Source organism: Saccostrea echinata, unplaced genomic scaffold (assembly GCF_033153115.1).
Source record: "Saccostrea echinata isolate AGI-Se365-2 ecotype Australia unplaced genomic scaffold, CSIRO_AGI_Sech_v1 ptg000016l, whole genome shotgun sequence".
Taxonomy (NCBI): domain Eukaryota; kingdom Metazoa; phylum Mollusca; class Bivalvia; order Ostreida; family Ostreidae; genus Saccostrea; species Saccostrea echinata.
The window spans coordinates 3037715-3051640 of NW_026889765.1; the positions used below are offsets into that span (position 1 = coordinate 3037715).

Sequence of the window (13926 nt, forward strand, 5' to 3'; positions counted from 1 at the left end):
ATCTGTAAAATCTTGGTTTCCCAACACGCGAACAGAATGCTTCTGCGCATGTCTAGACAACGTCCCGATGCCACCTAATTAAAATAATGAAATTCCATTCAAAGATCCAGATGACGAAGCTAGAATAACGATTGAATGGAATAATGGTAAATGTTTGTATTTGTCAACGCGCTACACCACTTTCGTCGCATTGTTCAGGGCAAGTTCAATTATTCATACCAAATATTGCCAATTCTTTGCTGCGATTCGCGGAGGCGCGTGCCGCTTGATTGGCATGCGACCGGGTATATAAGACCGTTTATGGAAGCGTGAGAACGAACTTATCACTTAACTTGTGAAAGAAAAAAGAGAATTTCCCCCAAGAAAAATCTGCAAAGTCACAACCATGTCGACAAAAGCCAAAATTCTGGGAAGAAGTTACACATGAAACAAAAACGAAAACTCTTCTGGAACTTACACGAAGAAAACTCCGAAATGTAGACTTGAATGGCGATTCCAAACTTTTGAAATTTGTTAAAGCTGAAGTGACAGTAAAAAAAATGCCACGATCATTTCTAGTCAAGAAAGTGAAATGTGATGAGGATCGCCAACCAAACCAGTACCGAATCAGGGACGTTTTTGAGGAGTCCGTAGCGAGTCTGAAGGCAGTTACACCCTTCACCCCGGTGGTACAGCCCCTGTCTGTCCGCATCAGTAACGGTAACTATCTACATATTATTTAAGTCTACAGAGTGTTTAAAAGCTCATAAATTGTAACATATCTACCAAGATTGGCAAATGGATTGTCGCACAGTATGTAATATGTATATTTCTTTAATCACTTTATTTCTAAGTAATGATAATATTTTATCAATAATTTGAGCTTGAGTTTACCTTGTGGAAAAAAAATCAGCTGTTATTTTGACTTGTTTATTTAAAAAAAAAAAGGAAAAGAACAAAAGAAATTAATTTTTTAGCAGTTTGATTTTTAATTTCAAGTTTATTTCACCGATATAAATCATTGTTTCTATGTACCTGAGTTTACTTTGATGCTATAATCTTTAAGATGTGTCTATTAATTTGATATATTTGCTCATATTTTCTTTGTATTTACTGGAATCATTAATCTGCAATTTTTCGTTAAAATGTACGAAAAACGAATCTGACATATACTAAAGTTTAAATGCGATTGTGGAATATTCACATGCATAAAGGGTATATTTCATTTAGTTCTATGATTCTTGCTTTTATACCTTATTACATTTTCTGTTAAATACTGAAAGAAGATGCTTATTTCTACCTTCTCTCTTCTAAAATGTACATAGAATGCGCGATCCTTAAAAAAAAGGAAAATCAATTTTGTTTTATGACCCGCATCCCCTTTTGTTTGAAAAGAATTTCACCAAGGAAAATGAAAAGACATTAATAAATAATTAAAATTATAAGGTTAGTTGTCAGAATATGAAAAACGTTTGTTCCTGTAACGCTTCACAGATGCATGTCTATTGTAACGTAACGCAACTACTACTCCAAGCTACGACGAAATATTGTTCAACAGGGCTCAGATTACCATAAGAAGCCGACTACTTAGACAACAGAACAAAAGTTGTGCATAATATATTCTTCTGTTGTGAAAGAGTTGAATAATCAAGATTTTAATGAAATAACGTGGAGGGGAAGTGCGGGCCGGGAGTTCACTGACACCGGCAGGGGAGTCTTGATACTGGTCAATGCACTTACGGCTTTACCCGTCAATGGGCTTTTTCCCCCAGAATGGCGTTGCAAAAGTGTGCGACTTCGTTCCTTAAGGTCAATTTTTGACAGATTGTTAAAAGAGATTCTTGCCTCCAGGATCTTTTCTTTCGCTTGTTAGCAAGAAAACAAATCTTACTAAGCAAAGTCCTGTCTGATGATCCATTCTTTCTTCACTTAATTAATTTTATCTATGCTGTGATATTTATTTTTATTTATTTATTCATCTATAATTTTTTAAACAAAATCTTAATTCTAGCAATCAGAATTACTTATAAGAAGTCAAATACAAGAGAGCACGCAGTGACCTTTTCAATCAATTTTTGATCAACAGACTACTTATAACTATAACGACATATTTGGGAAGTGCAGAAATGAGACATCGACGATGAAGACACAGTTACAAATAACTTTGGGAACATCATCTTCTGAATCTGTTGATAATTGATATTATGATCCGAACATGAGTTATGCGCTGTCAGTCGGTAATGTTCGAAAGATGCAATTGTTGCCTCTCTAATCTCGCTTCTCTGTCGTAGATTGATATAATTGAGTTATGAATGTAACATAATTCCCCCATTTTACGACTAGCCGTGTAAAAGAAGTTTGATAAGTTGGAATTGTTAACTTTTGTAATTATCACTGAAACAACCATTAAGCTTGCTTAAGGAGCAAGCAACAGTCACCCATCTTGATCAAGTTTATGTCTTAGTCAATGATTGGGAAGGTAAACTCAAGATATACTAAACAAAAAATAATGTAGCAAATTTAAAATGAAGAATATACCGGTACTGTTTTTTCTTGATATAATATAATTCCAGTTTTCTTTCTAAAGTAGGTAGTTAAATGGCTGACTTCTATCCCTTGTAAATTTTAGGTTACATTCAAGATGTTGTTGTTCCAACATTGCCACAAAACTCGGCCACCGTATTACATGATGTAGACTCAAGGAATAGGTTCGAAGAAAATCTTGTTGAAGAAACTCCCTCTCCCGAACCAGTTCCTGATAAAAACTTGGAGGTTGAAGTTCGGACATCTCTCCCTAATATGCACACTGTTGGTTATACTTATGATGCGTTTTTTGTAAGCGATGGAAGAGCAAGAAAGAACGCGTTTGGGATCCCAACCAAAGCCCTGAAACAAAGATATACCTGCAACGAATGCGGAAAAGATTATGCGACATCATCGAATCTCTCACGTCACAAGCAAACACATCGAAGTCTCGAAAGTCACTCAGCCAAGAAATGTCCACACTGTGACAAAGTTTATGTGAGCATGCCTGCATTGTCCATGCATATTCTTACTCACGAACTTAAACACAAGTGCGATATTTGCGGTAAAGCGTTTTCTAGACCATGGCTTCTTCAAGGTCACAGACGGTCTCACACCGGCGAAAAACCATTCGGATGCGCACACTGTGGCAAAGCTTTCGCTGATAGATCAAATCTTCGAGCACATATGCAAACCCATTCAGCATTCAAACACTATAAATGCAAGAGATGTGACAAATCATTTGCTCTAAAATCATACCTGAACAAGCATTATGAGTCGGCGTGTATAAAAGATGGGACCGAATCTGAGACGGGCTCTGTAGTATCCGAGATATCAGCAATCTCGGAGATATCTTGTTATTCCGACTGCTAAAAACTTGTGCACCTTCAAAGTAGACTCATCACCATTCTAAAGCATTTCAATCCCTGTGCCAACTTTCTGCAGTTACAATTTCTTAAAACGACCCATGTAATTTCTTGTTAACATTTTTCGTAGCAATTTTCATATCAACAAAGAATAGTTCCTATTTTGGTAGAACTTTTTATAGTATTTTACACTTGTTCTCTTTCAATATCATCACCATTGTGTCTTCGTATTGCAAACTGTTGTTTCTCTTTGTAAATATTTGCAGAAGGAAATCAAGCAATATAATTTTCGATATGCACATCCCTTTCGATATACATGTAGCGTTCGAAAGAAGCATAATTTAAAATCGTCAAGATTTATTATTTTGCCTTAAAGATATTCACTGTATAATTGCTTTATTTTCTGTACAAATAATTTGCACAATGTAGAGGTGTTTGAACAACATTTGTTGTTGTCTGTAGTGCTTTTGTCGTTTGCTTCGCTTTGGGTTCAAAGCAATCATGAGTTATCTAGTCCCTATCAACTCTAGTCAGTCAAGAGGAACAACCGCTTCTTCGTTGACCCTTTAATGTCTATGATAATTCCAAGTCGAACATGTAAGAAAGACATCAAAAGATGGTGTCTTTATGTGAGTAGCAAATCGTTGTGTTTTCAATCGTAGACAGAATTTTAGAATGTATTACTTTTACATTGCATTCAAGCTCTCTTTACGGTTGTGACTTTGTACATACCTGACCTTGGTCATGCTGTTGTCTGCTTTGGCAGCTTTAAGTTGTTTTTTGATTATCTTAAATTTTAACATTTTTTACCATCATTAAACATTTTATTTCACATAAGTGCAGAATTTTCACATGTATTTCTTTTCGAAAATGTTTAGTAATAATGATCACCTTGTACATTCATTATATTTCCAAATTATATTTCACTCTTATTTGTTATTTCTTCTTTTCCTCTAACCTCACGAGAGGATTTGTTTTTCTGGAACATGTGCAATATCGCCGCTATCAGTATTACCTTTGTCTTTTAAACGTTAATGTTGAATAAACGACTTTAAAAAAGAACTATTTTGTCATTTTGTAAATAGATACATTGTTTCTGAGAAAATGAAGCCCCCACCCCCAACCCTCCTTTCCATGAAAGTTTATGGCGTCATTTTATTTTCATGCCAGTATAGATCATGCCGATTTTATAATTTCATATCTTGTTTTAATAAATGAGAAAAGATGAAAATAATTACATTTCATAAACATTGTCGACACGCATCAATGGATTTAGTCGCTACCAGGAGTACCTCTGGTTATAATGGACTTACAGATGGTTTTTCAGCAAGTTTAATTTCATGTTAAATTTTTAAATTTAAAGATTAAATCAATTATGATAAAAATGTGCAAAGACACTAATTCTAATTTTTGCAGTACATTTGTCGACCTCATCTTGAATCCTGTACCGCGATACATTGTCCGCCATATCGATCCAAATCTGTTTAAGTTGGTTCTTTACCATTCGAGGTCCTATCAAGCTTTTGTATGCACATCGATCCTCGGTTAAATATCACCTAACCGTTAAAAATTGAAAATTCGATCTCCAGGTAGGTACCTGTAGAGCTAAACACATCAATTTTAATTTTCCAATATTGCAAGAGGTTCGCTTTCACTACACTAGATACTTATCGACAACCTGAACAATGATCAACTGTTGCTTTTCTTCGCTTGATGGAAGGCATTAATAGAGGATATAAATGAAGCTTATTCAATATTTTCTAAAAGAGTCAGGCACCAAATGAAAAAAAACGCATCGATTTAAGGGAACGTTTTAACATTTGATTTCAATGTCTACCGAGTATCATTTAGCGATGTAAGGTGTGTACATGGAGGTAAATATTTTATTTACCGAGAGCTTGACATTATTTGCCTCAATAAGCACATTCCCAATGCTTGACAAAGTTAAAGAGACCCGCTACGCAATATACTCTTCCTTGAATGGTGTTTTTTTCAAACGTGTTTCAATTCCATTATTAGAGCTAAACAGGTGTACAGACCACAATGACTATCTTAAAGTCTGATATATTTTTCAAAAATTCTCCAGTTTTACACAAAGCTTGCTTTTTCTTAAAAGACACTGGTAGGAGTATACCTGTAATTTGAGAATCCATTTTAATACACTAAACTGGTATACTATAAATGTTTGGTTCTTCCACTCACTTTCCGTTTAAATGAATCAACTGACGAATCCTTCACGTATTGTACCCCCGGGATGGAGACAAAGGCATGAAGAAAATTTAAACTTTTAAATTTATTCAAGTATTTTATAGATACATCGCAGCAATTGAGCAATTGACATCATACAAATTAAACTTTGTATTCAGGCCCGTAAAAGGCGGGGGGGGGAGGGGGGGCGCCCCCTTTTTTCTGAGTATAGTATTTTGCTATATAATAGTAAATTTTCCTTTAGATGCTGCCCCTTCACTTTTTGATGTTGTAGTGCACTGGCAAATTCCAGGATTTGGACAGTAAATTACCTTTTTTAACCCCCTTTTTTGTTGCTTGTCAGATAATTTTAAGAAGTCCCCCCACTACTGTGACCTACTTTTTCATAAATATGCCATAAGGTCTCAAGATGCATAAATTTACAAGGTTTGATGATTTTAAACTTCCCGGTATCCGAAATAGTTAAATGAATTTTTTTGAAAGTGATGAGCTGTAAAATTCAGAAAGTAGGTCACGGTAACCTACATTTGGTTGACAGACTTTGCATCAACTGACAAGATTTTTTATGATCGTAGGCTTCAAAGTTTCCAAGATATGCATCAAAATTAATTTGAAAATAAATATCTGCAAAATTCAAAAGGTAGGTCAGCCTCACCTACCTTTGAGTCAACATAACACGAGGTCCTAAGATACATCAACTGACTAGATTTGATGATCTTAGTCCTCACAGTGTGTGCAAAATAGCAAAGTTTTAACAAAAATAATGTTATATTAATTTAGAAGTGACCTTCAGACAACGCCCTTTGCACTCGGATGATCTCTTGAACAATCTACAACGTATCCTCATCCTTATGTCTAAGTTTGGTGATAATCTGTCCAGTGGTTCATGAGAAAAAGATTTTTAGCAACCACTTTTTTATATTTCTGAATTAGCTCCCCTTATCCCTTTATTTAGTATAACTTAAAAGTCCTTGGCCAAAATCTGTGACAAATTTGTATAAATTGGCCAAGGTTTCTTGAGATACGGCCCACATTCAAAAAACTTTACGCTCACCACATGCCAGGCCATAGCTTAGCAATTGAGCCTTTGGCTCAGAATATAGCTAAAATTATAATACTAATTTAAAATAAACACACATATATGGCCTTGGAGCTACACATTGACATTGATATTCCTAGTAATCGTGCTAAATAAAGATAACTAAGTCTTGTTCATCTTAAATTTGACTTATTATCTGTATGATTAATGTGTGTGTGTGTGTGTGTGATTCTTTCAGTAGTAACGTGAATACCAAACTAGATGAAGATAATGAAAAATATATTTTCTAGAGTCAATTTCTCTATTTATGCCAAACGTAGTGAGATGGACGTTAAACAATTAAGAATAATTAATTACTACAAGGATACAAATTTGTCAATTGAATTTCAAAATGTGGGATTGTTTTCTCCTAAGAGAGTTATATTGTTCTTGCATGACAAATTACCGTGATGTTTCAACAGGTTATAACTCTGAAACCGCTCTTTAAACGTATGAAATTTTAATGAACCCAATCAATAAATTTTTTCCCATTTTTTCCTCAGCAAATTTTTAGCGATCTGTGATGTGAATTCGCAAAGGCATAAACATTTTGTAAATGCATGACATGCATATTTTTAACGTCACCTCTTTAGATTAAGTTTTCAAAAAATCAAAAAGCGAAATAAAACTTCTTATTCAAGATTCACCATATTGCTTTTCAAGAACGTTTGAAACTTCCTTTCTTGAGTGTATGGTTTAAAGTAATACTGGAATTCATTTACTTCTTAAGTAATCCAACCAAAGAGAGAAACATGCAGTTTAATACCATAAACAAAAGAGGCAAATGATTGGCCTTGAAATACATGTATCTATAAGGTAGTTTTCAAGAAAGGAAATTCATTAATGAGAAACCAAAAGAACTCCCAATAAACCAATTGTAATGCTTATTTTCTGTATTGGAATTCTATCATTCCTTTTAATGGCGAGCAGCCAAACATTGGTCCGGAAGTAGTCAGCTAGTGTAGACGGAGTATAAATCAAACCCAAGAGATCAATCACCGATAGATTTTTCCATCCAGAGGCACGAAGCTGGAATATCTACCTTTCCCCCGGAAGCGATTTATTAGACAAAAGACATTACATTTCTCCTATAACGAGTACTTAGCACCGGGCCTCTTTGACTAGCCACAGGTTGATGTTGGATTCAGCATCGATTAAACTGTTACGTTCCGGCGATCGCGTTTATTTAATTATCACTGGGCTCTCACATAGGCAAATTTTATTTTGTCATTATAAAAGTAACCTTGCAATTTGCTGTACAGAATTTATCCCTTTTTGATTTCTGAAGAATCTAACAAGAAAAAGTTTCCACTTATTTCAGGATTTTACAATCCAATTTGAGAAAATTAGTGTGGGAAACGCACAAAATACTGTTGGAACTAAGTAACGTACAGATAGTCAATTGGGTGGAAAAAAGGGTTCAAGAATTTGTCAAATTGTAAATTTTGTATTTCTGCTACATGGTGAGTTTGAAATTTATAGTACGACAAATTAAAGAATGAACAAGATTATGACAAAGAAATCGATATCCAATAATTGACGGATATATGAAAAAAGGTGAAGGTAGGGAATAGTGATCAATCTCATAAATCATAAATAATACAATTCTTGAACAGGGCAAGAAAAGGCGAACACCTGAAAACACCAGAGGTGGGATCAGGTGCCTAAGAGGAGTAAACATCCCCTGTCGACCGGTCCGTCGGTGAGCTCTCTGTATTGTTCAGGTAAACGGAGTATTAGTGTAGGACAGTGGCTTAACAATTGGTACGAAATGTCAGTAAAAGTACGACCCAAAGCTACGTTGTATTTGCAATAAAGGTCATTATTTCGACCATAAAATGTTGGAAAAGCTGAAATAATTCCAATGCCCTGTAACATCAATATTTTTCAGAAGCCTACCCCGCTTAAAAATTGATCGTAATCATAGCATGTTCTTGCTATATCGGTTCCACTGGCTTTAAAATTATGGTGTTCATTTTAGAATAACTTCCATTTGCTCTGTCAGTCACTGATTTCTTGAAAATAACCCCATTTAAAATGCTTAAATACAATTTCCCTGCCTTAACCGACAACGGATTATTGTTTGACCTTTTTGAGTTATCTTTCTTTGTTCATAATGTAGCAACAATGTACTGCGCAGTGCGAAGAGAAAAAAAAAAGGAGGGGCGTTTTTATTATTCACATCTTTAAGTGTTTTTTCCCTTTTCCTTTATCATCTTTAAATATTTTATTTTTTCCCTTTTCCTTTGCAATACCAATCAATATCTACAGGTTCAATAAAAATCAGTACATTGTATTCTGGATCTTATTCAACGCTGTGAGCAATAGTGAAGGTACATGTAAAACTGTGTGCTAACATTGGAAAGAAGAATAACTCTTTATATGAGTTTTCAACAGCCGAGTTATTATTTTTTCTCTTAAACAAAACAAGAAAAATATATCTTATATACTACTAGGTTTTTAATGGCTATACCATGCTATGTATATGTGTAAGTATATCTAGTGTTAATTATTGCAAACCGATGAGTCAAATTTTGAGACAATTCAGCAAGGTCTTTAAAAGAATGCTAAAATACAACTCGCATGGACGTTAGAGAAAAAAAGGAGGTGCGTAAACGGGAAACGATTATAAGGACGGTTAATTTTTTAAAAAATAAAATCTTAAATGAACTTCAGAGAGAGAGAGAGAGAGAGAGAGTCTATTCTAAACTGTATGCTAGTAATCTAAATGTTTCGTAAAATCAAACATATTGTTTCCTGTAGCAAATTATGCATTTATTTACGTAATTAATATTAGATCTTTGACCCTTGCATTCATTTGCCACATAATAAAGATTCAGAGAGTGGAAGCGGTTTTAAACAATTTTTATGCAATTTCTACTGCACAAAGCAAAGAATGGAACTGGAGCAAGGGAACCGGATTAACAGGGTATTATTATCCTTCAGTATAACACAATCAATCTGATTGTTTTATAGCATGTGGAGTGCCCCTTTGAAATGATGTCATAATAGTAATGTTAGATTACATGGTGTAACTTTTTTATTTTGTCCATAACGGTGTTTAATCATCCTGAGTCAATGACTGTAACATTTTACTATATTTGTGTGAGCTTGGAGCAGGTTGATTTTTCTATTAAATTGGGTCAATGTCTGTAATATGTTAGGCCTAAAAAATTATGTTTGTTTCATGTAACCCGACCGACCCATTCAAATTACCCACTGGTGGATTTTTTCTGCCAAATCTGCGTTTGCTCTTTGGTTTGATCAATCAGCTGATTCCATTTATACAAAAAATTTTAATTGTATCTTCATTTGAGATAAAAAATATGTCAACTTAGTCAACATTTACCTTAAATATAAATAGTAATCATTATTGTAACAACAATTTCCCCCACAACTTTTTGAAGTTCGTTTTCTGCCACTAGGCAGCCATGTAGACTGGCCTACCTGCCTGATATGGCCGTATGCGCGGTACGACAAAGACAGGAAATACCACACTCGGCACACCTCGGCCGATTCGTACCTCATTTGATGAAGGTGACGGAATCAGCCGAGGTTTGCCGAATGGAAATACCAGTCTAGGCAGCTATGTTGAGTGTCCACTGTAAATATAACACCTGGATAATTCAGTCCGGGGATGTTTGACCCCATTATTCATAAGCAAAATAAAAAAAATCCCGACCTACCGACCCTTGATTTTTTGAGAATGTTACAGGAAACAAACATAATTTTTTTAGGCCTTATCATGCATTATGGTGATTTGGAGCGGGTTGATGAAGTTTGTTTATTCACAAAGATTTAATTTGTTATATATATGAATGTGCTGTTCGCAGAGTTGTACCAAAGTCATTTAATTGTAAATGCATATACTTATGAAACAAGGGTAGATTGATATATTTTGATGACTGAGATAATTCGAACTGAGATAGAGTTTGGTAGAAGATTAATAAAGTATGCCATTTGTAAATCAGCACTTAAATATGCATTGTAAGACTATGACTGCGTTTAACAGTATGTGATTGTTGTTGTTCAGTGTTATTTAGTTGATATGGTATCTGTAAAATAGTCTAAACTTCTGTTGTCACTTTGTTTGACAGTTTTCGCTCTTCATTACGATGCACTTCCGGTATAGAAACTTGTAAAAGTAATTGATAAATTTATCCTTGCATTTGTAGTATAATCGATAAATATATCGAGTTTGAATGGCGGTATTTTACGAATGCTCAGTCATTCGTAAAATACCGCCATTCAAACTCACATTACCATTATCCCAGGTCTGCTGTGCTCCGAGATAAACTGAATATTGTTTTATATTTATATTGTTTTCTTTTTAATATTTGTTGTGAAATACATTTTTATTTAATTGATTAATATGTAAGAATTAATTATGTCATGTGTGTATAGAATTTTGGTAACACTCGTTCACGTGAAAGATCGTGATGTTTTACTAATGACCAATCAGACTGTTTGATATAATTGATCTTTGATTAAAAATACGATGAAATTTCATAATTAATAATTCTGTTAATATCGGTCATTTTCCAGCATTTTCCGTTATTTTCTGTCATAGAGTCATAGATCTATAAAAGTTAGACGCTGAGAAATTTTAGTCACTCCTCTGCTTTATTTTGATTTGGTAGGTCCGTTTTACGGAACTCTTAGATTTTTTTTTTTTTATTTTTTTTTTTTTAATTTTATTTTTACTTTTATTTTTCTCTATCTTTTACTTTTATTTCTTTTTATTTAGGAATTTATTTTATTTTCAATTAATTTAGTTAGGATAGGATTTAACCGCGTAGGACATTAAATAGTAAAATACTATTGTCCGCTATCGATTGTTTTAAGGACTCAACAGTCTATGACTGAGTAGTCTTCTTCATTAATTATTTTATCTAAGGTTATTTTATTTTTTGCAATTTTACTCCATTTTATTTCATTTTTTTTAATGCAAACTACGTAAATGAACTTATAGGTTTGCTATCTTTCTCTTTTATGATGACTAAAGTTATTTATAATTTAACGAAAGTCAATTCTTTATTTTATTTATATTCAGTAATTTAATTTTTCTAGATACGTAAATTTTCCTCAGTTATTTTTGATAGAAATTTTATTGAAGTACTTCAGAGTTTAAATGTTGCTTCACGTCAAACTAACTTAAGATTATTAGAGTTATCTTTCTTTGCCCTTAGTGATTACAAGCTGAATCTGTTAAATACAGTAATGCTTGTTAGGTTTAACAAGTCAAAGTTATAAATAACCATGGCTTGTGTCCTTCGTTAATAAAGTATTTTAGGAGTTTAACAAGCTAATCTGTTAAATACAGTAAAGCTTGGTGTTGAGTTTTACAAGTCAAAGTTATAAATAACTACGACTTGTCATAGATATTAAATAACTGGAAAGAAACACGTTAGATTTTTGGGGTGGTTTTCAGTCTGTTTTATGATATGATTTTAATTATCTATTTCAATTAAACTTATTTATTATTATTAGTTTGGTATGAATGTGGTGTGAATGTCGTCGTTTAAATAAATTGTTTGTTGATAACACACAAAATAAATTTAATTGTTTAATGTTTATAATCTTATGTCTTCTTTGCGGTACATTTATAATAGGGGTTGAATGAATTATTTATACCATGAAAACAATTTCTAGCAGAACCGCTAGCGTTACATTTTTGGCATCAACGGCGGGATACCTTTCATTTTTATAGGTATCCAGAGTTTCGAACCCTTTTATATTTTTGCTATTTGTTGATAAAAATAAAAGTTGACTTGTGATTTTTTTTATTTTGATTTGTCAGTGCTCAGATAAATATCGTGGGGAAGATAATTAGAAAGAGTCTGATTGTTGTAGAAGCAGATGAGATGTCAGATGGCGTGAGTGTGAGACAGAAAAATGATCTAGGCAATATGAAGACAAAATAAATTCTGATAACAGTTTAAAAACTGGAATTGAAAATCCTTCGAGAAATAAGTGTTACAAATAGTAAATCTACTGTACAAGACCCTATGCATATGTCATGCCCAAGTTCAACATCAAATTTGATGCCCAATTCATACATATGAATCCTTTAAACACAAAAAATGTGTCACAATCATTTATTACAAATGAACAAAAACATACAACACCAGAAAGGTGCAATGAACAAATTTTCATCCTAGATAACCGCGGGAGATAACCCTCATCAGTTTTCACTACCAATCCATGATTTGACAGATGATTCGTCTGTAGATGATTTGCATGAATCAGTGCCTCCTTAAAATGTGCGTCCATATTCCTGTCTTCCAGTCACTAGATCAGACCATTCAAATGCTATGAGACAAAATCACGGTGAATTCAGAAGTAAACAAACAAACAATGCAGTATACCAGCCCCCTATGTATCAGTTGTCTGGCAACAGAGATGATTTAGCTAATAATTTGAAGGATATGCAGAAATTTTAGACACAGTCCAGTCAGATGTATTAGCACAGTACCAAAACCCTAGAAGGAGCCACAAGGATACGGCTCAGTCTAAGAAATTGTCCAGACATAGCCGCACATCTAGAAGAACACAATTAGATAGACAGCTTAAGCGGGCAAGATTGATTAAAATTCATCCTCCTCAGATGACTCCACCAGTAGCAGTACATCCGATTCTGATGATGAAAGCGCACCTACATCTATTGTAACTCAAAACAGACGTTCCAGAAAATTTTCTCATAAGTTACCCCGCTTATCCGGTCAATTTAAAGAGAAACGGGTTGTATGGACGGGCAGATTTGAAGAGATCACAGACAGGGGAAATTGGACAAACAATGAACGTCTTGATGAACTATTACCTGGAATGCAAGGTGGCGCAGGAGAATTTGTCTTTGAACAACTCGACAAAAAGAACCAGGCCTAATTACAAGAAGTTAATTGGAGGGTTAGATAATCGATATCAAGTCATAGAAACTAAGAAGTCACCGGAAGCTAAGTTCAGTAACCGTAGACAGAGACCAAATGAACCTGTGGAACTTTATGCAGCAGACTTAAAGAAATTCTATGCCAAAGCGTATCCTAACAGAGATGAGACTACACGCAGAGAGGATCTACTTCGAAAATTCTTTGATGGTCTCAATGATGAAAAAGTTCAGTTCCAGGTTGAATACATAAAGGAGCCAGATAACATAGACGATGCTATATTCCAGGTGATCAATTTTAGTGATCTTCAAAAAAGAACTTCTACAAAAGCCGATAAACGTCCTATTCGAGCAGTGACTGAAAATGATACAAAAAACAGGAAATAAAA

The 13926-nt window shown here is 34.0% G+C and overlaps 1 protein-coding gene across 1 annotated transcript; it reads left to right on the plus strand.

Moving 5' to 3' along the window:
* Positions 1 to 398: 398 nt before the first annotated feature.
* LOC133188818 (transcriptional repressor scratch 1-like) lies at positions 399 to 4248 on the plus strand. The gene is made up of 2 exons (XM_061324301.1): positions 399 to 699; positions 2609 to 4248. The coding sequence occupies exons 1-2, from the start codon at positions 540 to 542 to the stop codon at positions 3373 to 3375; spliced, it is 927 nt and encodes a 308-aa protein (XP_061180285.1). The 5' UTR covers positions 399 to 539; the 3' UTR covers positions 3376 to 4248.
* Positions 4249 to 13926: the final 9678 nt, after the last annotated feature.

Bases quoted from the DNA above. Each gene is read 5' to 3' on its own strand.
- LOC133188818 (XM_061324301.1), top strand. From the start codon at position 540: ATGCCACGATCATTTCTAGTCAAGAAAGTGAAATGTGATGAGGATCGC. The intron at 700-2,608 runs GTAACTATCTAC...TGTAAATTTTAG, and splicing joins GTCTGTCCGCATCAGTAACG to GTTACATTCAAGATGTTGTT.